The sequence below is a fragment of the Periplaneta americana genome, chromosome 13 (genome assembly GCF_040183065.1).
Source record: "Periplaneta americana isolate PAMFEO1 chromosome 13, P.americana_PAMFEO1_priV1, whole genome shotgun sequence".
Lineage (NCBI taxonomy): Eukaryota > Metazoa > Arthropoda > Insecta > Blattodea > Blattidae > Periplaneta > Periplaneta americana.
Window position 1 is genome coordinate 147,377,659 of NC_091129.1, and position 27,566 is coordinate 147,405,224.

A 27,566-nucleotide genomic window follows, 5' to 3' on the forward strand; every position below is an offset into this window, starting at 1 on the left:
TTTCAATGCTATCAAACTTTATTAACTGGAGCAGCTAACAACAGTTAAGTGTAAAAATATGTATTATAAATGAAAAAATCTACACCTACATTGTTAAGCTTTCCTTTCAGTCTTCTTTCTTGGAACACCAGTGTTTGGCACAAAGCAATCAATAATACAAGACTGTAACCATGTGCAATTTTTTTTTTTTCCTTCATAATATAAAGATGATGAGAATATTTACTTCACTTCTTTGTTATGAATACATAAATTGGAGCAGCCTGCACAGTTAGAAGTCCACAACAGAACGAATACTGAAAAAAAGTACATTATGAAAGCATTTTAAGTCATAACGGCAACATTTTATGGTACGTTAGGAACTAGACACTAGTATCTTGCCGAACATTCATACAGAAGAGGAATCCTGAATTTAAAGAATTTGAATTGACATGTTCCCACTCTTTTCTACAGGAGGCCTCCACTATCATTACTGTGGTAACATCTGTTACCGAAAGTTGAGAATGGAGTACCAACAGGTCTGGACAAAGATTTTGTTCATGAACAAAGGAGTTTATTAAATTCAGTAAATATAACATGTGGCGAACAGCTAATGAAAACCCACATTCCGAATTTTTGCCACATAAAAATCTATAATTTGTAGACTTTGAGAAAGCCTAAAACATAAACAGTAAATTATTATGGAAAATATTAGCAGACAAAGAGATCATAAAACAATTAGGCCTACATGAATCCATTCTTTATGTTAATTCAAAGATAAAAAATATTTAAGACCCAATCTCAGCTAATACAGGAGTGAGACAAGCATGTGTGCTATCACCAAAACTGTTTAACATGCATTATATTAACAAAATCATATAAGACTAGAAGGGAACTAGCACAGCATGGAATAAAAATTTCAAGCAACAACACACTCCAAATATGTTGTTGTTGTTGTCTAGTGCCTTGCATCTGGCAATGAAGCCATTAGCAGTCGTGCTTTCCAATACTTTTGAACTGTAGTTTCTTCTGATCTTAATGCTTCTCAGGTCTTCAAGTGGTCTTCATTCATTTCTGCTGGATCGTTACACAGGACACATATGGGTGAAGCTGAGATACCTATTCTGTAGAGATGACTTGCTAGACAGTCATGATTTGTCAATAGTCTGAAGACTGCAACTGCTGTTTTCCTTGGTCTCTGGGGGATTATATCTGGGTTGGAAAGTAGTGTAATCCATTTTTTGTCTTTAGCATTTGATTCTATTTCTTGTAGGTATGAATGAGAAAATTTTGTAGTGATCAAGCGTTTTATTGAGGAATATGAGAAATTAAATTTAGATTTTTGTTTAGACTCCACATATTATATGCAGATAATTTGGTTATTTTCTGTACATTAGAAGATGACCCACTAAAGGAAGCATTTCAATTAAAAAATATAGCCACAAATACAACATAAAAATGTCTTTTGTGGGGAAAAAATCTATGGGAATGTGTGGAAAAAATCTAAGAGGAGTCAAAGTGAATTAAAAATATTACAAAATAGGGATCTGAATTTGATTACCTTGGCCACATAATCTCTGATATAAAAATGATATAGATTTAAATTTACAGAATTATAACAAAATAATGAAATTATTAAATGGAATTTTGACCAACAGATGCCCATACAAACAAAATTACGATTACATAACATGACAGTAAAAACCTCTCTAAACATAGCAGTGAAAACTGGATCTTGAGACATGAGAACAGGCTTGCATGAACCTCAACTGTTCATGAAGGTGAAAAATCTATTGTACCCAGGACACTTGGATCCAACAGCATCACGAAGCTGGTCAGCCACTGCGGTCTAGTGAGTACAATGGATTATTTGTGCCTAAGTGTTTTTGTAGCAGTCTACGCCTGTACTGAAGAAGACAAAGAGATACTTGGGTCCAGAGACAAACGCACAGTAATTATTAGATTACACATGATGATTAAGGGGACACTCAACTTAAAAATTGGAGAAAAAGTGTCATAGAAATGAAAAATTAAATTTCTACACTAATTTACGTGACAGAACTAAATCGATACGCAGAATTCTTCCCCTATTCATTGAGAAGTCACAGTCAAATGTACAAAGCCAAAAAATAAAAAATGATAATTAAAAGTGATATTTAAATTAATGATTGATTAAAAATTGAAATATTTTTTTATTTTGAAAAGTATTGGATCTAATGAGCTGAGATTTTGCATGTTACTTTCCATGTATATATTAAACTTTTTCTCCAAATTTGAAAAAGATTGGTCAAATAGGAAAAAAATTCCAAAATATAGTTGAGTGGTACCCCTTAATAGCTTAATGATCCAGCCTTACTCTGAATAAAGTTGTTTCTCTCTTAACCTTTAACAGCCAGATGTCTATTATAACGGACAGTTAGTACAGTCATGGCGTGATACAATATGTTATAAATTGTATATTTATGAAGTAGGTTGATATTCTTTAATTTTATGTAACATGAGGGCATTACACTTAATTAAAATAATTCAAATTTTTTGTATTGTATTCCACCCACCCCTTTAAAAAGGAGCAAAATAATTTTAACTGCAGTCTACTGAAAACCTGTCAGCTTCCATGTGTACCATTATACCGAATGCTTTACATGGGCCCTCCCCATCCTTTATCACAGGCTCAATCGACTGCAATAGACGGGATGCGAACCTGTGATTTCAGGTACAATATACTGGCTATATACACTTTGTGTGCCTTAAACTGCTTGGGTAACGAACACAAAACGAATTTACCCAATTATGCAGATATTATTATTTTTATTTAGTAGGTTGTTTTACGACGCTTTATCAACATCTCAGGTTATTTAGCGTCTGAATGAGATGAAGGTGATAATGCCGGTGAAATGGGTCCGGGTCCAGCACCGAAAGTTACCCAGCATTTGCTCATATTGGGTTGAGGGAAAACCTCAACCAGGTAACTTGTCCCGACTGGGAATTGAACCCGGGCCACCTGGTTTTGTGGCCAGACGCGCTGACCGTTACTCCACAGGTGTGGACTTAAGCAGATATATGAACACCGAGTTAAGAGTTAGAAATTTGCATTCAATAGTGATATAAGTCTTCTAGCATTTATAGCTTAATTTAGAGAACTTGCATTGGAAGCATTCTATACTACAAATAACATCCATTAAGAAAATTAAAAAGTCACTGCTATGACAGAAAAGTTATCATTATTTGCCACTAAGTTTTAATTGAAATGTTGTTTAAACATTATGCAATTACCTTTTACAACCTAACCAGCATTTATTTATCTTTATATAAAATTACTGAAAGCTATTTTAATTTAACAAAAATCAGACGGCCTCTTAAAAGCAATTTCAATAAAAAATTATAAAGTTTGTGTGTATTGTTAAAATACTGATTCAGTATTAGGCCTATTATAATTTAACAATTCTGTGAAATTTAAAATACTATAGTATTATTTCACAGTAATACTGCAATCATTGTGTAGTGTACTGAGAAGAATGTAATGGGTAAGCATTTAAAGTAACACTTTTGTTCCAATTTTGCAGAACACTTGCGACTTCCTATTTAACATCCAGTGATTCTGAAGGACATCTGGACAATTATATAATAAAATAACTCTATAAATGAGATAAATGAAATGGGTTGTGCAGTTACAGATTCCCTGCACTTCATTTTAATGATACGGTTCTTTTATCGGTTGTTATGTAAATAGTTCAATGATTACGACTAGCAGGTCAATGGCTACTGCAGAAAACAGAACAAGCACGTAATTGATTCGCGAATTAAACAGTTAATTTTAAGAAAAACGATAATAAAATAAAGATTGTCTATATTTAAATATCTAAAATACTGTACATTATATTCATGTAGGTTATGACTACTGGTAAAAGTCACTTCTTTGACTGTTTTCTGTTTACAGAAAACTTGAATTAAATACTGATGGAGTGACGTAATATAAAATTAAATGAAGATTTAGGGTAGCAATGTAGCTCAATAGGCTGACATATTCCCACTGAAGAATAGAGGTTTAATCTTGTGAGATTAGTAGCAATCAAATGGCCAAGAGTAGTATATATGTTTCCTCATTCCATTCCTGCTCCATTCAAATGATCTTACAAACAGCTGTAGATACTGACAATTTTCCACCATCTGCTATTTGACAAAAACTACCTGACATCTTGCAATTTAGCAACAATGAATGTGTTTACTAAATAGTACCCATTATTAAATGATCTTTCTTTCATTTTCCGTAACAATTCACTCCAACACAACTTTCATTAGGTTCATCCTTCAACTAATGACTATGTTAGTACTCGGTATCCAATTATTGGGATTTATAGTGAATTAATTTAAGTAATAATGTTCTTAATAATTTGGTATGATAAATTACTACATCGACAGTAAACAATGAACGACCAACAAACCTCTTTCCAGCATGCATCAGATCGAAGGCCTCGTTAATCTTTTCAAACGGCAAGTTGTGTGTTACAAATTCATCTAACATAATTTTCTTGTTCATGTAATCATCCACGAGCTTAGGAACACTGTCCCTGCTCTTCCAACCTGTAAATAAGAATAAAATCTGTAACACAAAATCATTCAAAATATCCAAATGGTTAAACACTCACATAATTGGAACTACAAAGAATGCATGAGTTCTGCAAGAGAGAGACATTTAAAAATGAATTACCATATTGAATAACAAAATACGGTAACAAGATTATAGTAATAGAGTATAGTTCCATAAAAAACAGAGTATAGTTCCATAAAAAAACAGCTTTGCAACCTAGGACTGTATGACTGAAATCTAGATTATGCAGAAAACAAATGAAAAAAACTCCACATAGGTACTCTATGTAACTATGAAAAGTTGGCTCACAATCATTATAATTGGATACTTTAAAGTAGAAAGGTGCAAAGTGCCAAAATCATAAAAAGCGAAATTATTATGCAGAAAAGTGCAAAAGTGCCTAGGAGAATGATGTATGAAAGAGGCTACATCCACTTGTGTTTCTTAAACGAGATATTTAGATGTTACGTTAGACAGTAAGCGCCCTATTGAGCTGCATCATAGAATGCAATGGATCTTCAACAGGTCATGTTCGTGCCCAAACTTACACACAGCGAAATGTTTTACAGATGTCAGCTTTCACGTTATAACTTTGGAGTTTGTGCATGTCAGGGCTGGGCAGCAAGAGCGGATTCTACTCTCTCATGGGGAGCCATATGATTTCTCTTCATCCCCTTTCTTCCCCGCCGAATACCCCGCAGCGTTGATTCCGTGACTGATGAATATTAAGCGTCCCCGTTTCGAGTCCGGACACGCTCCCGGTGCCCAGCCCTGGTGTATGTGATACAATGCAGTCTTATATGTGTATGTGGGATGAAAGCATCGCGAGTAGAGGTGCCAATGAGATTGCCTCGTGTGTACTAAAACTGATGAATATGGACATAACAAACAAGAAGAATCTGATAACTGTGCAGCTGAAAACAAAAATCGTATAATGGTTTTCATGTGTCTCTTTTTAGTTGCCATTGGTTTATTTGAGCATATAGAACGTTTCCTTCTCAGCGGCCACATTTTCGTGCAATGCAATTCTGATTTTGCTTTGATTGAAAAACGACAGAAAGTGACAAAAGCCTTCATTCCTAGTGACCTGCTTAAAATCGTACAAGACTCTAAAGTTGTAAAACCATTTCAAACCGTTTCAATGCTAGAGTCATATTTCCTTAATATGCAAGATGTTGCTGATAAACTAATTTCCATCAAGAACTTGAATATTTCTAAGGCATGTTGCATTCAGTATGATGTTAGTAAAGCAGGTAGTGTTTCTGTGAAATAGTCCCATGACAATGAAGCAGTGCATACCATTAAAGTGCTTAAAAGGGGGGGGAAAAAAACATGAAAGATGTGCAGTCAGCATTATTTCAAGTTAAAGCATAAAATAGGGAAATTACTGAAGAAAAGAAGGGGGATCTACTAGCAATGACTACCTATCTTCCAAATGAGGAGCATAGGCAGTTCTACAGATCTGTGAGTAAAAATTGCTCCAGATTAGGAAAAAAATAGGTATTGGACTTTGCACTATTCTACTGCAACTGTATCCATTACTTAACCCTTTTCACAATCTGTGTTATATAATTAAATATGGAGAAATAATGTCTTTACATACCACTATTATTAATGAGTAAACACTGTACTATTGCTGTTTTCTATCAGTAAAAAAAACATGACACAAATATGTGTACAATTATTCTTATAGCTACATTTTTTTATCTTATCTCCAATGTTTCATTTTGGCACTTTGCACCCTTCTACTTTAAAGTATCCAATTGGTTTGTTCCAGCAAACGATTCAGAACACGTTCCAAACTAATACCGAACTTCTTTTGACACATGCGCCAGTTGTGTACAGTGTTAGAACTAATTCAAGATTTTATGTTGTTGGAACGTTTCTTGAATTCTTCATTCACGGTCTTCAAAGTTTGTTCTCATATTAAAATTATATTCATCTTCTGAACTTAATTCTTCATAAAATATATTGCTATCACCTTCCAAATCACTCATGATGATGGGCTATTTTTTTTTTATTTTAACCTGCCTAATCTCGAAGCATTTCAACCATAACTTCAAATTAAACCATCTATGCACGCATCACAAGTTCAGAATTCCCAGTTCCTGCTCTTAATTGAGAAACAATTTCACTCATTCCGAACGAGTTCTGAAGCACGTTGGAATAGGTAACTGGTAGTTCATGTAGTACATGTTATATAATACGAACAAATGAAACTTAAATCTTTACTGTTATGCTATTACAGTTAAGTTTCATTCCAGGAACACATTTACAACTGGGCGTTAAAGCATAGGATGAAAATAAATGGTTCTAAAAGTAAATCTATAACATTTTGTAAAACCCGAGAGGAGACTAGTCTTAATTACGAATTCAGTGGTGTTGTAATTCCGCAAGAACAATGTTGTAAATACCTAGGAGTGTATTTAAACTCCAAACTTTCTTGGGAAGAGCATGTTGATAACGTTACAGGCAAAGCATGGAGGGCACTTCACTTTATTATGAGAATCTTGAGAAAGGCTAGCCCCAAATCGAGGGAAATAGCATATCTAACATTAGTGCGACCGTTAATGGAATACGGAACTACGTGTTGGGATCCCTATAGAATATATCAGATAAATTCCTTAGAAAGAATACAGTATAGGGCAGCTAAATTTGTTAAAGGTAAAAGAGAAGATGGGAACGATACGATAAAAGAACTTAAATGGGAAACTTTGGAAAACAGACGTAGGAAAACTAGAATAACATCATTGTATAGAGCACATCTAGGTCAGAAAGCATGGGTAGACATAACGGCTCGGTTACAAAAGCCAACGTACTATGGTAGGAACGATCATGATTTTAAAATCAAATCTAGGAAACAGAAAACGGATGTAGGTAAATTCTCATTTTTAAATATAACTATAAATGATTGGAATGACCTACCTGCAGCGGTCTTTGAGGGCTGTCCTTCCTTAAGGAGATTCAAGAATAATTTAAAGAGTTGTGTATAAAGTGAAAATTAAAATTAAGGTGACATTCAACATTTAATTTTTTAAGGTGACATGTATTTATCTAGCCTGACGAGTTTACTTCCTTGGTTTGAATTGTAAATTATTTAAAAATAGCGTGTAAGAGGGCCTTAGACTAGAAATGTTTAGTTTAAATGTAGTTCTGTTTATAAGTATGCATAAGAATGCAATTATTTGAATTATTTGAACTGTTGTATCAGTGAAGCGAGGTGAGTCAGTGAAGTTATCATTTTACAGTGCAGTGAACAGTTCCGATCAGTGATAATTTATAGCGTCAATGAAATGTATTCTATAGTGTCAGTGAAATGTGTTACAGAGTGTCAGTGAAATGTGTGCTAAAGTGTCAGTGAAATGCGTCATAGTGCCACTACAGGTAATGAGATGAGAGTAAAGTGAAAGACTATTAAAAAGTTATGTAGGACCTATACATAATTATGTAGGTTGTGTTGTAAAATTAGGTATTTTATTTTATGTTTTATTATTATTGTGTTAAATTGTATTGTGTATTCTTATTGTATTGTGTATAAAATTGTATATGTGTTGTAAACTGTATTATGTATTGTAAATTTTATTGTGTATAGCTTATCATTTTAACTGTGTATTGTTAATATTGTATATACCTACTGCCACCCTTTGCTTGCCCACTTGCAGTGTAAATAAATACATACAAAACCATACTTTTAAAAAGGTTAAATTTCTGTTTATGTCAGACTGGTGATATCTCTGTTACATATTCATGTGATAAACAATTCCATAATGGTTATCAGAGGTGACTGTATGTTCAATGATCCATCTATAACCAATATAATCCGGTTTTCTTATCATCCAGTTACGCATGAAAAGATGACGGATTAAGCTTTCACTGAACTTTCTAGATACTTTTGTTTCATTAGCTCAAGTGATGGATACCATGAAGTAAGTTATATGTTTAATGCACATAATACATATTTCACGCACAATGATTATTGTTTTTATTTTCATGAACTATATTACATGAAAGTACTATTCCGATATTTAAATGTATTCTTATTCAGTAATTTAATCATTTTTAATTTTTCATATGCAAATAATATAACTGATAAACTTTCTAATAATTCACTTCAATTTTCTGTTAAGCAATCTACCAAAACTTAGTATAATAAAGTTCAAATGATTGTAAAATATAAAACGTAAATATCACAGGTGATTTTCATAAATACAATTATAATTTTGAAAGTAAAAACAGACAAAATAAACAAGCACTAATTTATAAAATTATCACTTCGGCAATATTATGCATAGGTGAGTTAGCAGAACTGTTTATATACAACTAAGATAAGAAGAATGATAAATGCCTGAAATAGTAGTAATGATGATTTACCATTTATGTATTTATTTATATGCTCATTTATTCATTCATTCATTATACTGTAAGTCTTAAATTTCACTGGTTATACTAAAACACAGACTTGAAAATGCAATGTACACATAATCACCTCCAAATGCTGTTCCTTTCCATGTACGACCTGTGACCAGCTGGAATGGGCGTGTGCTTATTTCTTGACCTGAGCCAGCCACTCCCACGATTACAGATGTACCCCAACCCTTATGGCATGACTCCAAGGCTGCTCTCATTGTTGCCACATTACCAACGCACTCAAATGTATAGTCCAGACCACCATCAGTCAATTCGATCAGAACCTGCTGGATTGGCTTCTCATGGTCTTTAGGGTTCACAAATTCATTACATCCAAATTTCTTTGCTGCAATAAAATAAATATCATTAGATTCAAAAGTGGCATGTATGACATAGTGTCAGTTAAAGTGTTACACTTTTGCTTAACGTAACACATTATTTTAAAGCCAAACAATGTAAGACTGAAATACAGTCAAGTATAGATTATATTCAATACTTACCAAGACAAACTATGTCAGTATGAAATTACATATGAATTGTTACATTAATCAAATTCTAATTTTTTTGTACAATGATTGAGTGGTCGATTGTCCACTTCTCCAGATTTGGTCAGTAAGACCTGTCTGGAATTCTGCTAGTCTGGCAAAGTTGAATTTTATTTCAGAGAAGGGGGCACTTATAGGCAGAATTAATTATCCCCAATGATAAGGCAATAATAATAATCCGTGGCGCTACAGCCCATGAAGGGCCTAGACTGACCAGCCGGCTACTGGCTTCACGCCCACATGCCGAAGCAGAGGTGGACGATCATCCAACCAGAATGGAGGTATCGTGTGGTTAGCACGATGATTCCCCCATCGTTATAGCTGGTATTCGCAACCGGATTTCGCTACCTATCGTAGCTCCCCAAGTGCATCACGATGCTGGGTGAGCACCGGTCCCATACACTGACCGAAATTTCATGAGAAAATTTCTTCCCCCATGACGACTCGAACCAGTGCGCATTCCGTAACGCGAGTCCTAGGCGGGATTCCTTAGACCACGACGCCATGGCATGGAACAATGATAAGACAATAGGCTAAGATAACTAAAAGACTCTTGTTATTCCCACTTTCTAGATACTAGAGGGCACTATCAAGGAATAAATGAGTAGTTTAATATCAAAGACGGATATCTGTTGTCTCCATAGTTTTTAACACAATTTATTTTTATAGATGTAGTGTTAGAGTTTGCATATAGTTCACCATAACTGAAAAGAGCGTGAAAAAATGTATAAGAATGTATCTAAATTTCGATCTGAGGTCAGATGTCCGTTTTTGATATTAAACTACTCAAATAGAGATATTTCCGCCTAAAAGTACTATAATAGACAGATGATATTAAGAATTTTTCATGTAGCACTAATGCAGAACTAACATTTTCTTTAAATTCACTGTCCTCCACCAGGTATAAACCACAATACTTAAGCCCAAAGGCAAGGATGATAACCATTAGACCACCAAAGGCAAATCTTCCGAATTTCTGTGTCCTATCAGTGAAATTATATTATGAATAAAATTAACACATAGCAAGGAATGTACAAAAAAGAGGTCATGCCTGATCTAAATCCTGTTATAGAAAAATAAATAATACAGCAAACTCTCGATTATTCGTGTGCGGATTATTCAGTTTGCAGGTTAATCATGCAGGGTTTTCTTTTTTACTCCGGTGAAGGTGTTCGAAAGACTGAAACGACAAGAAATTTCGAATACATGTGAACTGGGCTCACACAACTAGTAGCGTGCATGTCACAAACAGCAACAACCGACACAACTGTAGTGTAAACACAGTACAGTACGTGCTAGATAAGAGAATCGAACTGGAAAAACTTACGAAAGCTAAATCTAACAACGTAGTGTACAGTAATTTCAATGCAGTAATGTATGTAAATGCATCTAAAAGACAGAGAAACATTACTGATTACTTTCATCCGGAAAACAAACACGAAACATATATTATTTTAATGTACCGAAGTACATATGATATTTCCATGCAGATATTCTGCGTCATCATACGATGAAAGAGTAATGGAACGGAGAAAAATTCTCTCCGGCACCGGGATTTGATCCCGGGTTTTCACCTCTACGTGCTGATGCTTTATCCACTAAGCCACACCGGATACCCACCCCGGCATCGGACAGAATCGTCTCAGATTAAGTTCCAACTCTTGGGTTCCCTCTAGTGGCCGCCCTCTGCACTACGTCATAGACGTCTATGAATGTAGGACTGAAGTCCACACATGTGCTGAGGTGCACTCGTTATGAGTGACTAGTTGGCCGGTATCCGACGGAATAAGCGCCGTCTTCAATCACGAAGTGATTTACGCATATCATATATATTATTTTATTTTAATGTACCGAAGTACATATGATATTTCCATGCAGATATTCTGCGTCATCATATGATGAAAGAGTAATGGAACGGAGAAAAATTCTCTCCGGCGCCAGGATTTGAACCCGGGTTTTCAGCTCTACGTGCTGATGCTTTATCCACTAAGCCACACCGGATACCCACACCGGCATCGGACAGAATCGTCTCAGATTAAGTTCCAACTCTTGGGTTCCCTCTAGTGGCCGCCCTCTGCACTACGTTATAGACGTCTATGAATGTAGGACTGAAGTCCACACATGTGCTGAGGTGCACTCGTAATGAGTGACTAGTTGGCCGGGACCCGACAGAATAAGCGCCATCTTAAATCACGAAGTGATTTACGCATATCATATATATTATTTTAATGTACCGAAGTACATATGATATTTCCATGCAGATATTCTGCGTCATCATATGATGAAAGAGTAATGGAACGGAGAAAAATTCTCTCCGGCGCCGGGATTTGAACCCAGGTTTTCAGCTCTACGTGCTGATGCTTTATCCACTAATTTACAATTCATTTTAATATATCAATATGCCTGGTAAATTATTAATAAGTATTTATCCACTAAGCCACACCGGATACCCACTCCGGCATCAGACAGAATCGTCTCAGATTAAGTTCCAACTCTTGGGTTCCCTCTAGTGGCCACCCTCTGCACTACGTCATAGACGTCTATGAATGTAGGACTGAAGTCCACACATGTGCTGAGGTGCACTCGTTGTGAGTGACTAGTTGGCCGGGATCCGACGGAATAAGCGCCGTCTTCAATCACGAAGTGATTTACGCATATCATATATATTATTTTATTTTAATGTACCGAAGTACATATGATATTTCCATGCAAATATTCTGCGTCATCATACGATGAAAGATTAATGGAACGGAGAAAAATTCTCTCCGGCGCCGGGATTTGAACCCGGGTTTTCCGCTCTACGTGCTGATGCTTTATCCACTAAGCCACACCGGATACCCACTCCGGCATTGGACAGAATCATCTCAGATTAAGTTCCAACTCTTGGGTTCCCTCTAGTGGCCGCCCTCTGCACTACGTCATAGACGTCTATGAATGTAGGACTTAAGTCCACACATGTGCTGAGGTGCACTCGTTATGAGTGACTAGTTGGCCGGGACCCGACAGAATAAGTGCCTTCTTAAATCACGAAGTGATTTACGCATATCATATATATTATTTTAATGTACCGGTGGGTATCCGGTGTGGCTTAGTGGATAAAGCATCAACACATAGAGCTGAAAACTCGGGTTCAAATCTCGGCGCCGGAGAGAATTTTTCTCCGTTCCATTACTCTTTCATCAAACAGTGAAAGTTCTGTGGCAGTGGTGACAGTTCCAGGGAATTACCAGTGCAGTAAGTTCAATGACAACTGCAGCTTGATATTTTTATTCTGCCGTAAAAAGTAAAAATAATAATTTTAAATTCAGCAAATTAGCTTACTATACATATATGTTTATGATTTCCTTATGCTAAACCATTATTGTAGCAAATCAAGAAACATTTACGATTATTCATATTTTTTGTTTATTCGTGCTATTTTTTTCAAATGATTAGTATGAATAATCGAGAGTTTGCTATACTAGGAAAAAACATTTCTACAATTGGAATCTTATCTTTGAAAAAATATTGGAGTGCTAGAGGTCAAATGACTTTATTGCCAAATGCCTGGCATTAGAAAACAACACACCTAGAATCGTTTAAACACGAAGTCAGTAATATATTCTTTCGATGCTGTTAGTCACTACCTATATTTCACCACTTCTTAGCTCTTAATATTACCATTAATTTGATACATCTGAGGAGTGCAAATGTTTGTTTTTAATTACGTCACGCATTTATATAGCTTTTATTTTGTAACTGCTAATCCTAAAACAAATTTAACAGGACAATCTGGAAATTAAGAGCATAAATACTCAGACTTGGACAGCAATTGTATAAATATATCATTAGACTTTAAATTCAATAATATCCTTATGAAATATTTCTCGACATAAACACCATTTGGCAGAGTTCCAATTCATCTATCTTTTTAATGAGGCAGTTCTAACACACACTTGAATTAATGATATCCACCATCCATTGTGTTTGTTATCATATTCAATGATGCAATGTAGCTTTCAACAGTACAATATCCAAATTAATGCCTCGAAAATAATGGAATTTTAATTACATGAACTGGAAACGAAAACTGAGCAAAGAGAAGTGAGGAAACCTGAAGAGGAGGGGGAGGGGAGACCACTTTACTTCGAGACATTAATCTCAAATTTTATGTAATATATAATTTAAGTAATTTTCAAACTTCAGACTGAAGTAAGGGTTAACATATGCAATTTTATTTTCAAATAAATTTAATATACAAGTAATCTGGAAATTAAGAACCTAAATAACCAAATCTGGATAGAAATAATTGCAGAAATAAGGCTCTAAAAGCCTTACAGTTTATTATAGATTTATTAATTTGTCCTACAGAATAACATCTCTAACATTGACAATTAATATTTGAGGAGAAAAATTCGCTCCAGCACCGGGGATCAAACCCGGGTCCTTGATCCTACGTACCAAGGGCTCTAACCACTGAGCTACGCCGGATTCAATCCACAGCACCGGACCAAAACCTCCTTCTTCACTATTTCCCTTTGTGGTCTGACTCCAAGTTAGGCATATATGTTGACATATATGTCCAATGTCAAATGCCATTATATTAGGAGCGAACTCAGCTGAGTGACTTGTTTGGCCGGGATTCCGCAGTTAAGTGCACAGTAATCTGTACTCATTATATTAGGAGTACACTCAGCTGAGTGATTTGTTTGGCCGGGATTCCGCAGTTAAGTGCACAGTAATCTGTACCCATTATATTAGGAGCGCACTCAGCTGAGTGATTTGTTTGGCCGGGATTCCGCAGTTAAGTGCACAGTAATCTGTACCCATTATATTAGGAGCGCACTCAGCTGAGTGATTTGTTTGGCCGGGATTCCGCAGTTAAGTGCACAGTAATCTGTACCCATTATATTAGGAGCGCACTCAGCTGAGTGACTTGTTTGGCCGGGATTCCGCAGTTAAGTGCAGAGTAATCTGTACTCATTATATTAGGAGTACACTCAGCTGAGTGATTTGAGTAATCTGTACCCATTATATTAGGAGTGCACTCAGCTGAGTGACTTGTTTGGCCGGTATTCCACAGTACAGATTACTGTGCACTTAACTGTGGAATCCCGGCCAAACAAATCACTCAGCTGAGTGTGCTCTTAATATAATGAGTACAGATTACTGTGCACTTAACTGCGGAATCCCGGCCAAACAAGTCACTCAGCTGAGTGCGCTCCTAATATAATGGCAGTTGACACTGGACATATACGTCAACATATATGCCTAACTTGGAGTCAGGCCACAAAGGGAAACATTGAAGGAGGAGGATTCGGTCCGGTGCTGTGAATTGAATTCGGCGTAGCTCAGTGGTCAGAGCGCTTGGTACGTAGAACCAAGGACCCGGGTTCGATCCCCGGCGCCAGAGTGAATTTTTCTTCTCAAATATTAACTTACAGTTTATGTTTAAGTAAACAATGATAATGTCAGGAGTGATCTCCTATCCAGTACTCTAAATAAATTATGCATCTTATTCAGAAGGTTTTGAATAATGATTAAATATGAAGAATTTGCTAAAATATTTAATAATAATAATAATAATAAGAAGAAGAAGAAGAAGAAGAAGAAGTGTAAAAGAATGAGCCATTTAAGATGAACTTTTAAATTAAGAATTTTCAAAATTGATGATGAATGTGTGTGCTAGCATTCTGTTATGAATGTGAAACGGAGAAGTCAAGTTCTAGCCAAGATTGAAGATTTCAGTAGGAGTAGCAAGGGGTAATCTGAAGAAAAAATCATGGGAAATTTTTTAATGTGTCCTGAACACTGTTCTGTAACTGTTTTTTTACATACAAAGGTGCAATAATAGCTGATAGTAAAAATTTGTTCTGAAAAATTTGCAATTTGATGACAATGTGCTGCACCACCCCAAACTGGACATCCAGTTGCGATCACAACACTCACTAATGTCTTGTACAGTATAGTAAACTGGTGTTACTTTGAACACAGAGGAAACTTTGAGCACTTTTTCAGAAAATCATATTTAGGTTTCTACATGCTGCACTTGTTGTAGATGGAGGTAAATTTGGTATGAGAATGATTTTATTATAATTTACCTCCATCTATAAGAAATGCAGGATGTAGAAACCTAAATATGATTTTCTGAAAAAATGGTCAAAGTTTCTTCTATGTTCAAAGTAACCCCAGTTTACGGTAATCCACAATATCTTATTGCAAAAATAAATAAATAAATACAATTAAAATAAAATAAAATAAAATAAAAACAACTTCCTACACTTAAATTCTATATAAATATCAATATATTTAAGAAAGATAAATAAATACTTCAATTCAACTAAGATCCCTGTCTTCACACCTGTTTCAAACTTTGCAGGATTGACATCAACGCCAATGATCCTCTTAGCTCCAGCAGCCCGACATCCCATTGCCACAGCAAGTCCAACTGCACCTAAACCCCAGATAGCACAGTTTGACCCCTCTTCCACTTTTGCTGTGTTCAGAGCAGCACCATATCCCGTGGGCACACCACAGCCCAATAAACACACCTTATTGAGTGGAGCTGCATCATTAATCTAAACATACAGAGTTCAGTGAATTTTACAACAAGAATTAAGATTCACTGCAAAAGCAGAAAAGTTACAAAGCATTGTACTGGGTGTTCATTTCAAAGTGTGTCATGATGTCACTGTTGTGAGTCAGCGATTTGAAGCAAGTTTCAGCTTTTATGTCAGAGAAGTTGCCTATTATTTAAGGCATTCAACCTGAACTTGAAAACGTGTACTGTTTAACTTGAACGTCGTAGCAACAGATGGTAGTCTGTACAGTCTGTGTGCTACCATAACCTCTTTCGAACTGTGTTTTGCGGAGGCAAGTCGTACGCAGGTTATTTGTTATCATCGGTTGCGTACGCCAACATTCCACAACACAAATCAAATGCTTCGTGTCCATGTTGACTGTCCAAGTTAATGTCAACAAATAGGTAAGTAATCGTCTTAACCCTCTCCCCATATCCCGACAGTAAGAAAAAAACTCACCTCAGTACGTGTTTCCAAACAGTTCACATTTCTGCCACTACCAGCGTTACCGTATGTATCGGTACATATTCTTCAGAATGAACACCGTACTTGCCAGGCAACTTCTCTGACACATAGGTAATACACCTTTGCGGAAGTGTAGGAAGATTGAATTCTCTAGGCTCATCGGCTAGCATACAGCGAGCCTTGACACACTTTGAAATGAACACTCAATAGTACACACATTACCAATTTGGCAGAAATTTCTATTCTTCATTTCAACATAAAAAATGCTTGACTAAATAACTTTTCTTGATTGACCTAAGATTAATTGATATTCATTCTCAAGTGTACCGCATACATGTATATCAATATGTTATTGTTACATACAAAAGCTTCTAACCAATTGCATGTTGAACTCGCTCACTTCCACTTTTTTTCTACCAGAGACGCCCACAATCATTACTGTGGTGAAATCTGTTACGTACCCAGAGTTGAAAACAGAGTAATTGTAGATGTGGACATAATTTTCCATTTATTAAGGAACAAAAGGGTCTTTAACATGCAGCAAATCTACTACAGTACATGTAACGTAAGTGTTCACTTTTTTCTCCCTGCTCTAAAGTACACTCCATATTTTTTCTAACCAAAGCCAGAATTGAATTTATATACCTTAGACTTATGATAGTAAGCTGCAGTAATGTGGAAACACCGGGCGTAAACAGGTATGGTAACCACTAGGCTACAACAATGGAAGTTTTACTTTTCGTAATTATAAATGATGATGGTAACAATGGAAACCATTATATATGACAAAGACTCACTTCCTTATCTCTGTACCCAAAGAAAGTTTAGTTAGGTCTCAAGCATCTTTTTAATGAGGAAGAGATCAGAAGAAACCAATACAATAAATTTACTCATAACATTTCATTTTACAGTATTCAAACATTTAACCTTAAATTCAACAAGTGATGAGGTCGACACACCAGCTACCTTCCTCAAATTAAGCAAAATTAATTATGTTTCAAACCAAAAGCATTTTCAATATCCTATCTTTATTGCATTTAAAATGTTACAGAAATACATATTAGGGTACACAATTTTAATACACAGAATTATAAACTTATCTCTGCTATCAATATTAGTTTTTACTCCAACACAAGTATTTACCTTTGCTATGGAAATTTCAGCCACAACAGTGTATTCACTGAATGTTGAACATCCCATAAAATGATACAAAGATTTTCCTTTGCATGTGAAGCGACTAGTACCATCAGGCATTAGTCCTTGTCCCTGTAAAAATTCACAATATATCTTTAACTTTCCAATAGTAATTCAGTAAACTTTAGATTTAAATAAGTGAAATATTATATGCGTCAAGAAGTTTAAAAACAAATGAAAATACCTGAGTTGTGCGAATTTTCCCACAAAGATTTGTTTTGGGAGACTTGCAAAACTTGCATTCCCCACACTGTGGAATATACAAAGGAACCACATGATCCCCTGAAACAAAGAGTTCACAATAAAGTCCGAGCATCAGTACCATGCAGAGAATATGAAAGGTGAAAACCAATTATCACAAAAATGTATGTATGTATGTATGTATCTAATGCTCTAGATTTAACAATGAAGTCATTCTCCTTCGTGCTTCCCAATATTTCGACGTGATGTCTTGAGTTCAAATGAAGAGCTGTGCAGCTTGCCAGATTATCCATAACCATTTCCTGCTCCTGACAGCATAACAGACAAATTGGTGAAGTCAGTATGCCGATTCTGTGGAGATGTTTACTTAAACAATCATGGCCAGGAGTAGCCTGAACATAGCAACAGCAGATTTACGAGGAAGTTCCGGGATTAGACGAGTGTTTTCCAACAGATTTTTCCATTTGGTATTTTCACTTTCTGCTAATCTATACTAATAATAAATCTGTAGCTGAAATGTTTCTGGTAATTTTCGATTTTTCAAAAATAATTGATCCTAACATATATAATTAACCACCCTGAAACCGAAAATCGCATTTTTGAAATTTTTGTTTGTGTCTGTCTGTATGTTTGTTACCTTTTCACGCGATAATGGCTGAACCGATTTATATGAAAATTGGAATATAAATTAAGTTCGTTGTAACTTAGATTTTAGGCTATATGGCATTCAAAATACATTATTTAAAAGGGGGTTATAAGGGGGCCTGAATTAAATAAATCGAAATATCTCGCTTATTATTGATTTTTGTGAAAAATGTTACATAACAAAAGTTTCTTTAAAAAATGATTTCCGATAAGTTTTATTCTTTACAAAATTTTGATAGGACTGATATTTAATGAGATAAAGAAGTTTTAAAATTAAAATAACGCCATCTAAGATGGTGCAATGAAATAACAAATGACTTCATCTATAAGGGGCCTTGGACAACAACAATCGAAAAAGGGGCCTTGTACAGCAACAATCGAAAGCTATTAAACTTAGCCTACAGACAATGTTTATGTGTTTGTATGAAATAATATCGGAAGCTAAATTAACCGATTTGTATAATTAATTATTATTTCATCATTGGAAAGTGTAGTTTCTCTAGATGGACATAATGCTATAATGTTATTACATTAACTTCTGAGTGCTCTCTGGACCAAAATGATTGCATTTTAATTATTTAAATACAATTTAAATTAAGTAACATATTAAACGATTTATCCTTCTATCAAACACAAATGTTTCCTGGATCAAACGTCCTATTTTAATTATGTAATTACTTTATATTTATTTCTAACAGGTGCAGCGGAGCACACGGGTACGGCTAGTATTTTTATATTGTAATTTGGTTGATGATTTGTTTGACAGATTCATAGGCCAGAAGAAGCTAGCTAAATATAGGCCTATATAAAAATATATGTTTAATTTAAATGCTACCATTTATTTCTAGTACTATGTAAAAATTTCACTTATACAGCTTTTTTATTTTCAGAACAAATCATTAAATGGAACACTTCAACATATACCAACATTTCAAATATAAAGATTTATTAGGTACTATAAATAGGCCTGTATGTTAATTTGAAATATATTTTAAATGGAATGTATAAAGAAAATGGTGCTATCAACATTTCTTATATTCATGTTACTACGAAGTATAAAATAAAAGCATTAATTAATAAAATACAAATTTTGTCAGAAACAAAAGGATTCCCATAAGGAGGCGTAGGTCAAATTGCAAGGCTTCAGAAAATCACTGTCTTCTGTCTAACATAGGTACCAGTATTGGATCTAAAATTACAAAATTTCGCATACTGATTTGTAATTGTGCAGTAATGGTCTGTAATTTTTTCAGACCTTTTATGCATCCAGTTTTTTATTTTTTAACTTTTCAAAAAAATCCTGCATTACTATGTAATATGTACACTTTTTATGAAACTGGCTAATGAAACAACCTGAAATTTTTTCTGCTTAATAAGAGAACCCACCAATATAACATATTATGCAAAAACTTTTCAATATCCCCCTACTTTTATTTTTTTTATAAAATTTTTAATTTTATTTTAAAAAATTTTGTTTACAAATCAGTGTTCTTGGTAATGTAAAAAACAAAAGAGAACATATTTCACAATTCTTTTGCAAGTTATAAAGTGAATCTACTCAATACAAGCTAGCATGCACAGTTTCATCCAATTACCACAAATGGTTCCTGAGAAAACAGTACATAAGTACGGCATTGAAAAATGTAAGTTAAGGAAAATTCGGACAAAGTTAACTCTCTGCTGGTAACATGAACAGTACAGCATTCATTGGTAACAGGGGTTGCGTACCACTCCAGGCATTTAACTTGCAAATGAACGAATACTGTAGAAATATTTATTTATAAAACCATTTTTACTATTAAATTAAGACTTTCCTACACACAAAAAGTAATTTATCTAGACCTATAATAAAAGTACATAATGATACTCGTATAGTTTTAAGGTGCCAAAAACAGTTTATAGAAATATTCTTCCTCTGCTCACTACAAACTGATCTGCCACACTTTGAACAACTTGTCTTTACTTTTCTGTCCCTTTCTCGAGAGCAAAAACAACATCTAGAATTTTATTTAGCTTGATGGGTCTGAGTTCGATCTCTTCGAGATTCCTGCCTCATTTCATCCCTACGGATGACTGAATCTTTGAACAATGAAGTGAGATTACACAGACGGACATAAAATAAGAAACAGAAATACCAATGTAACACACAGAAGAATATTTCGCTGGGGTTGCGCCCTTGTTACCATCGGAGAGTTAACATTGTTTTCAGTAAGTACCTTATTTATGTTCCTTATCTAAAATTGTCCATGTCCGTAATCAGGAACGAATTTGGCCCTCAAATTTTGAGGGAAAATTCATGAAACTATGTTAAATGACACAATTTTTTTGTGATTTTTTTTTTTACCATTTTGACATACATCTCCCCTTAAGAGTAGGTTCTAAACAGAGAAGAAAAACAGCCTGCAAATGAGATTGACACTACGTAAAAAGGTGAGGAAGGAAAGAAAACAAATGAAAGACAGTATGTGTAAAGCAATGTATCCAATTTTTATTCATCCCTGTTGGTGGATAATTTTTTTTAGAAACTTTACAGCTTTTTTTTCTTCTGTCTCCGTCAATATACCAGTTTTCAAAGTCTGTGAATAGTGTTGTAATTAAAAAGACAGTATAAGCCAATAAGCATGAATGCAAATACATATTAGTGAGGATGGTAGAGCCCGGACGAGAAGTTATGGCACCAGAGCGAGAGACGCATTTTAGTTCGTTTGCTTGGACTCGCCCTCACACTCAACTGGAGGGGTGTTGGGTTAGTTGGTTACTAGCATTCCGAGTGTTCAGATCGTTCTGCTACTACCGCTATTGCTAATACTGAAAACATTGTCTTATAGTCAAGGATATGAAATAGCATACACTGTATGGAAATTCATGTCAGAAAAGGATGTAAGTGGAATACCAAATCCATTAAAAAGCGTGTGTGCAAGAGTAGGCCTACTGGCTGCCACTGATATTTCAAAGCGAACCTTGGCAAGAGTCAGGAAGGAAGGGAAAAATATTGAAGCAGGAACAGCAGATACTTTCTCCAGTCCGGAAAAATCACAGCAGAAGAAGAAGATTGTTGCAGCTGTAGACAGTTTTGATGAGGAAGACATAAGAAGTCTCATCTATAATTTCTACGCTAAGCATAAACAGAGGCCGACTCTGTAATCACTTCTTCCAAGAATGGATATCAGTGTATGATTATGTGAAGAAAGTAGGGAACAATTACATTGAAAGTGAGCACGTGATGGACAGTATTTTGGAGAGCATTTCCATAAACTTAGGGACATCTGATTCCAGCACAGATCAGTCGTCTGATTCGGGTGGATAATAAGAATATAAAGATGGAATAGCAGGCGTAATTCCATTAGGTACCTTCGGACTCTTGAGTATGAAAGCGGTGATATTAAGGTAAGACGAATGTTTTTAGAGAGAGATGAAACGGATATGCCTGCCGCTCTGAGCTTGAGAACCGTAACCCAAACAACCCCCACTCCTCTACCCTACTGGCCGACAATTTAAAACTTCGCGCAGGTTGGTGCCTTAACATCTCGTCTCAGCTCTAGTATATTGTAAGCTTAAAGCTTATTATTTCTGCAAAATACAACACAAATGGTATGTGTGAATTTTTCAGGACATCTATATCATCACGCACCTGGTTTCACGGAAGTAACACCTTCACCCACACTTTCCACAATTCCTCCTCCTTCATGTCCAAGTACACATGGAAAGGCACCCTCGGGATCCAGGCCATCCAAAGTATAGGCATCAGTGTGACACACACCAGTTGACAATATCTGAACACGAACTTCACCTGCTTTCGGTGGTGCCACTTCAATTGTTTCGATGGAGAGGGGTTTCTTTTCTTCCCATGCCACAGCAGCTCGACATGAGATAGTCTATTTTAATAAAATTAAATATTGAAAATTACGATTATTATTTTAAAGTGCTTAAAACAGCATGCAACAATGTATTTTATACACGATGTTTCAAATCATTGACAAAAATATTCTTTATAACGAGAAAGCTCAGGGAAGATCCTTGTCACAAACAATATGAAATAAGAATGGAAATTAATGAGCAGAAGGAATGGAGGCACTTACGTGACAGTCAGGTATACCTGAAGCGGATAACTGGATAGTCAACAAATCAGCTTTGTCTATCTCAAAATAGATAATTTAAATGAAAAAGATCGCAAATGTTGGAGCTTAAGAACAAGTCTTTGGACTGAATAATTTTGAGGGAAAAATTGTTCCGGGGCCGGGTATCGAACCCAGGACCTTTGGTTAAACGTACCAACGCTCTACCAACTGAGCTACCCGGGAACTCTACCCGACACCGATCCAACTTTTCCCTCTATATCCACAGATCTCAAAGTGGGCTGACAGCCATCAAGCAACCAACATTGAGTGCACACTAACTCTGTGTGACTTAAATTGTGGTTTTCTGTTAACGAACAGTGACGTGTATTATGCAAATCAAGCTTTCAGGTATAACTCCCTGTAAAGTTGATTTGAATAATTTTGAGGGAAAAATTGTTCCGGGGCCGGGTATCGAACCCGGGACCTTTGGTTAAACGTACCAATGCTCTACCAACTGAGCTACCCGGGAACTCTACCCGACACAGATCCAACTTTTCCCTCTATATCCACAGACATCAAAGTGGGCTGACAGCCGTCAAGCAACAAACATTGAGTGCACACTAACTCTGTGGACTTAAATTGTGGTTTTCTGTTAACGAACAGTGACGTGTATTATGCAAATAAAGCTTTCAGGTATAACTCCCTGTAAAGTTGATTTGAATAATTTTGCAGGAAAATTTGTTCCGGGGCCGGGATTTGCAAGTCTTTGGACTGTCCCTGATGCAGATATGGATGCCCTGAGAATTAAATGCTTGTTCATGTCCGAGGTCATTGTGATTTACTATTAAAAAATTAAAGTTATCATAATCATCATCATTATAGATCAAAAGATCACGTATTGCTACTGTATTGAGAAAAATATCTTGGGAAGTAGAAGACAAAGTATTGCAATGAATGGCTCATCAAGATGTGTTGACATCTTGGCATACACTGATACAATAAAGAGTGGGTTGATTATAGATTCAACCATTAGAGTTGAAGTAGGAAGTGATTAGCCTGATGCAGTGAATCAAGAGAAGAAGGACATAGGCTAAATGAACCAACTACAGATTACTTCAAAAACAAAATACAAACTTCAACACATAGAAGTGATAGGTCTTCTTATTGAGGCTCGTGTATTATTCGGAAGTTCTTCGAAGATTCCAGGAAAAGATTTTGTTTACAAAAGACTTTGTAGCGTATTCGAAAGATACTGTGACCACTGTTCTGAAAACATCGTCTCAAATTTTGATCAATCGCATTTTTCCTTTAAATCAAGATTATGTATTCTAAATCCATGTTCTTATTGATTTATTTTAGTACTATGGAAATATTATATTTCCAATTTATTTGCATTTTTGTTGTTTGTGTATCTGGAGGAAGATAAAAAAAAAAAAGGGATTAGCCTATACTGAGTCTTATGGGGCTACCTCCAATGGGAGACATATTCTTCAATAAAACAGTACCGGTACCAGTAGACTGAAATTCAGACACACTACATTATTTCTACACTGTCATCTAAGTAGTAAATATATGTTTCATATATTTCAACCATACCAAATTACCTTCTAATTTAAAAGGTTGGCTATAGGCCTATCCATTGGGTAAGTAAACATGTCACATTACTTTAACCCTTCTTCGTAGTGTAGCCTATAGAGATAAGTTATTCATAGTGATTTACATCTGCCTTTGGGGCTTTCATTACCCAACAAAAATGAGTGTATAATTACAGTAACAATATACTAGTCAAACAAATTAATATAAAAAGTAATAAAAAAATCAGGCCTAATTAATTCCATAAAATATCTATTATTCGTTAAAGTGGGAAAATGTTAATACCTGAAAGGATAATTTAAGATATAACTTTCCAGCGTGACGTAGTGCATACCTATATATTTTTCCCCCAGAAGAGGGGTCGCCCTTAATTTTCATTCGGAACTGAGGGGAGGAAGTTTCAACTGTTTATTCCTTGCATTTGTGGAAGAAAAAAAAATCAATCAATTTTCTGCACACTTTAATCTCTCGATGACTTGCTTGTGCAGAACTCTGGTGATGAGTAGTGTTGAATTCCGATTTTTATCGGTACCGGTATCTTCGTAGGGTGTGGTATACGTCTATCAACGTGAAGGACATGAGGAGAAGAATCAACATGTCGGCCTATGCAGTGTTATGTAACAACATAATCGTACATTTCCTTCGGAGAAATAATTAAATAAAAACCGGACCACATCCCCCTTCAACAATGGTAAAGTGGCATATTAATAGTTGTAAATGCAAGTCAATCGGGGGAAGGTTGATGCTCTCACGCCAACAAACGTAAGCAGATTTTGGAGACTCCCAAAATAGCCTATGTGTATGTACACACAATTAACACACGATAATTTAGTCTTATTACAAGATGATCAATCGGAGATTTAACATGAACTATAAAATGAGAGCTATTATGATAGCTGTCAATTGGCTTGGGACGCAAAAACGAAAAGTTACGCCAGTTCGTTCAATGATTTCGTTGCAACACAATTATTATACCGGTAATATTACTAATTAAATCCTTAGAGAATAAATAAAATAACATGTCATTATAGGTTAAGGGTTATCCACCCAATTTCTTGTTGAACCAGAAATCATAATGGAAAGCCGGCGTTGGTGTTCGTTATAAATTTTAATTAAAATGTAATTACAGTCCAAATGTTTTGCTTTTAATAATAACAATTCTTACCTTACCAGCAGTAGATGCCATGCCTTACAACTTAATTCGTGGGATGTTATATTAATTTCCGCACTTAGCGTTCAAACTGTGAACAGTACCAATAACACAGAAGTCGCAGGACACACACAAAATCGACAGTAGCGAACACAGAACACACAATTGGCACCGTTGCTACGATTGGCACACACTCGCTATCAACCACATGTGATGATGATGTCATCAGCGATGTCATCTTCTGGACCAATGAAATGGCCAAATTCATTCAAGGACATGGTAACATGAATTACCAAAGCGTTAAATATGCCAGCTCACTGTGGTTTGTTTATAACATGAAGAAGAAAATAATTGAACAAACTAAGAAACAATTATTTATTTCTCACATTAAATAGGTACATCAACATAATTTGCTTGGGTAAATTTAACGTCAGTTAATAATAGCAAAATTTTACGACATAGCTTCAGAATATTAGCCAATTAAAGAAATGATACTTCTGAATAGTTCTATTTGTAATATTCTTTTACCCTTAATACGCAACAGAGCGAGATTACATTTTAAAGGGAGTTTGTATACCGAATTTTTACAAAAAAATGAAATTTTGGTTTTTATCGTTTTTCTATAGTTTAATATGTGTAAAATGATAATATGATTTTATTTCTCCTAATTGTCAACATTTAGTCCTATCTTTAGCAAAAATATTGTAGTAATTCTTAATGCAAAAAATGTTAATGAAAACTTTTTTTGCCAACCGCTCAGTGGAATTTTAAATTTATTTAGCTGGTTCTATACATAAAAGTATGTTACATATGCCATATTTTTTTTCCACATTTGTATCTTTTATCACTTCTGAGAAAAGTGCTCCAAAAATTGAGGAATTTAACATTGCAAAATATGGAAATTTTGACACCACTTTTCTGCACTTCCAACTTCAGCAAAAATAAAAAATAATTTAGAATTTTAAATTTACTGAATCAGTTGTATACATAAAGGTATGATATATATGCCTTACTTTTTCTACATTTGTATCTTTTATAACTTCTGAGAAAAGTGCACTCAAAATTGAGGAATTTAACATTGTAAGATATGGAAGTACAGTCTTCTCTTAAAAGTACTTTTTTTTTCCTTGAGTAAAAAAATAGAGGACATGTCCGGGGAAAAGAGGATGTATGGTAATCCTACACTCAGGCCACCTGTTGTACTTGAAATGTTGTTTCATATGTCTTCCATTAATTACTTTTCTTATCATAGACTCATACTCTTCATTTGTAAAATCATTAAAACTGATATGGTTGTAGTTTTATTCCCGAAAGTGGGTGACATGTCTGTGTATTCCTGATACAGCACAGAATTTTTTGCAAAGACTATAAAATGCCTCTGCTAGGAAACGTAATAAATTTAGAATGTACAAAAAAATCAGAGATTCATAATGCAGTGACTACTATTATCAGTATTAAAATACTTTTTTTTTTTTTGTATAATGGCAGATACTTCACTGTTTATCATTCAATCATATGAAGCCAGTTGTGTAGACTACTTTACAGAGTCATTGGCCAGGTTGTGCCGTAGAAGGCTGCTCTGTGCTATAACTACCCACAATGAGATGAGATGGTAATTTGCTGAGATGCCATAGATGAACCGGAGCTCCCAGACAAACCTCTATGTTATCTGGACCATGGACTAGCCCAACATGTCATAAATCAAGGGTATGCTGGGGATCGAACCTGGACCCTCAGGATTATGAGTCCAGTGCTCTAGCCACTGGACCATCGTGGGCAACTTTTAACATTTTAAGCAATATATAACTTTTTAATTTATTATAACTAGAGCCCAGATTTGTATGTACAATCAAATAGTAAAATATGCATGAAAAATGTAGAAAATATGTACCATAATATGTAAAAACAAATAAACAAAAATCAAACTATTTATTTTGTGGGTAATCTTACCTTATTCGTGGCTGTTACAGTAGCTGAGGTTTTCTTGTGCGAAGGCTCTATGTCTGTCAGTGAAGAAGGTTTTATGCAATGAAATGTTCATAATCCACAATTAATTCCCGATTTACTACGAAAATCGTCTGTAGCTGCATTTAGATTGGCAACAGGCCATGACTGTTTGGCCAAAGACCTGCATAGAATTGGAATATATCAGTCCCCTAACTGCCCATTGTGCAACTCAAACCA

The 27,566-nt window shown here is 35.2% G+C and overlaps 1 protein-coding gene and 1 long non-coding RNA gene across 2 annotated transcripts; one reads left to right on the plus strand and one right to left on the minus strand.

The window, feature by feature from the left end:
• Fdh (alcohol dehydrogenase class-3 Fdh) lies at positions 1-25,682 on the minus strand. Its single transcript, XM_069844447.1, has 8 exons — positions 25,398-25,682; positions 22,213-22,456; positions 17,920-18,017; positions 17,685-17,807; positions 15,857-16,073; positions 9,051-9,317; positions 4,419-4,557; positions 1-293 (listed from the first exon to the last, which is right to left on the minus strand). The coding sequence occupies exons 1-8, from the start codon at positions 25,416-25,418 to the stop codon at positions 269-271; spliced, it is 1,134 nt and encodes a 377-aa protein (XP_069700548.1). The 5' UTR covers positions 25,419-25,682; the 3' UTR covers positions 1-268.
• Positions 25,656-27,312, plus strand: LOC138712541 (uncharacterized). Its single transcript, XR_011335734.1, has 2 exons — positions 25,656-25,777; positions 26,871-27,312. It is a non-coding gene; the product is annotated as an uncharacterized lncRNA (long non-coding RNA).
• Positions 27,313-27,566: the final 254 nt, after the last annotated feature.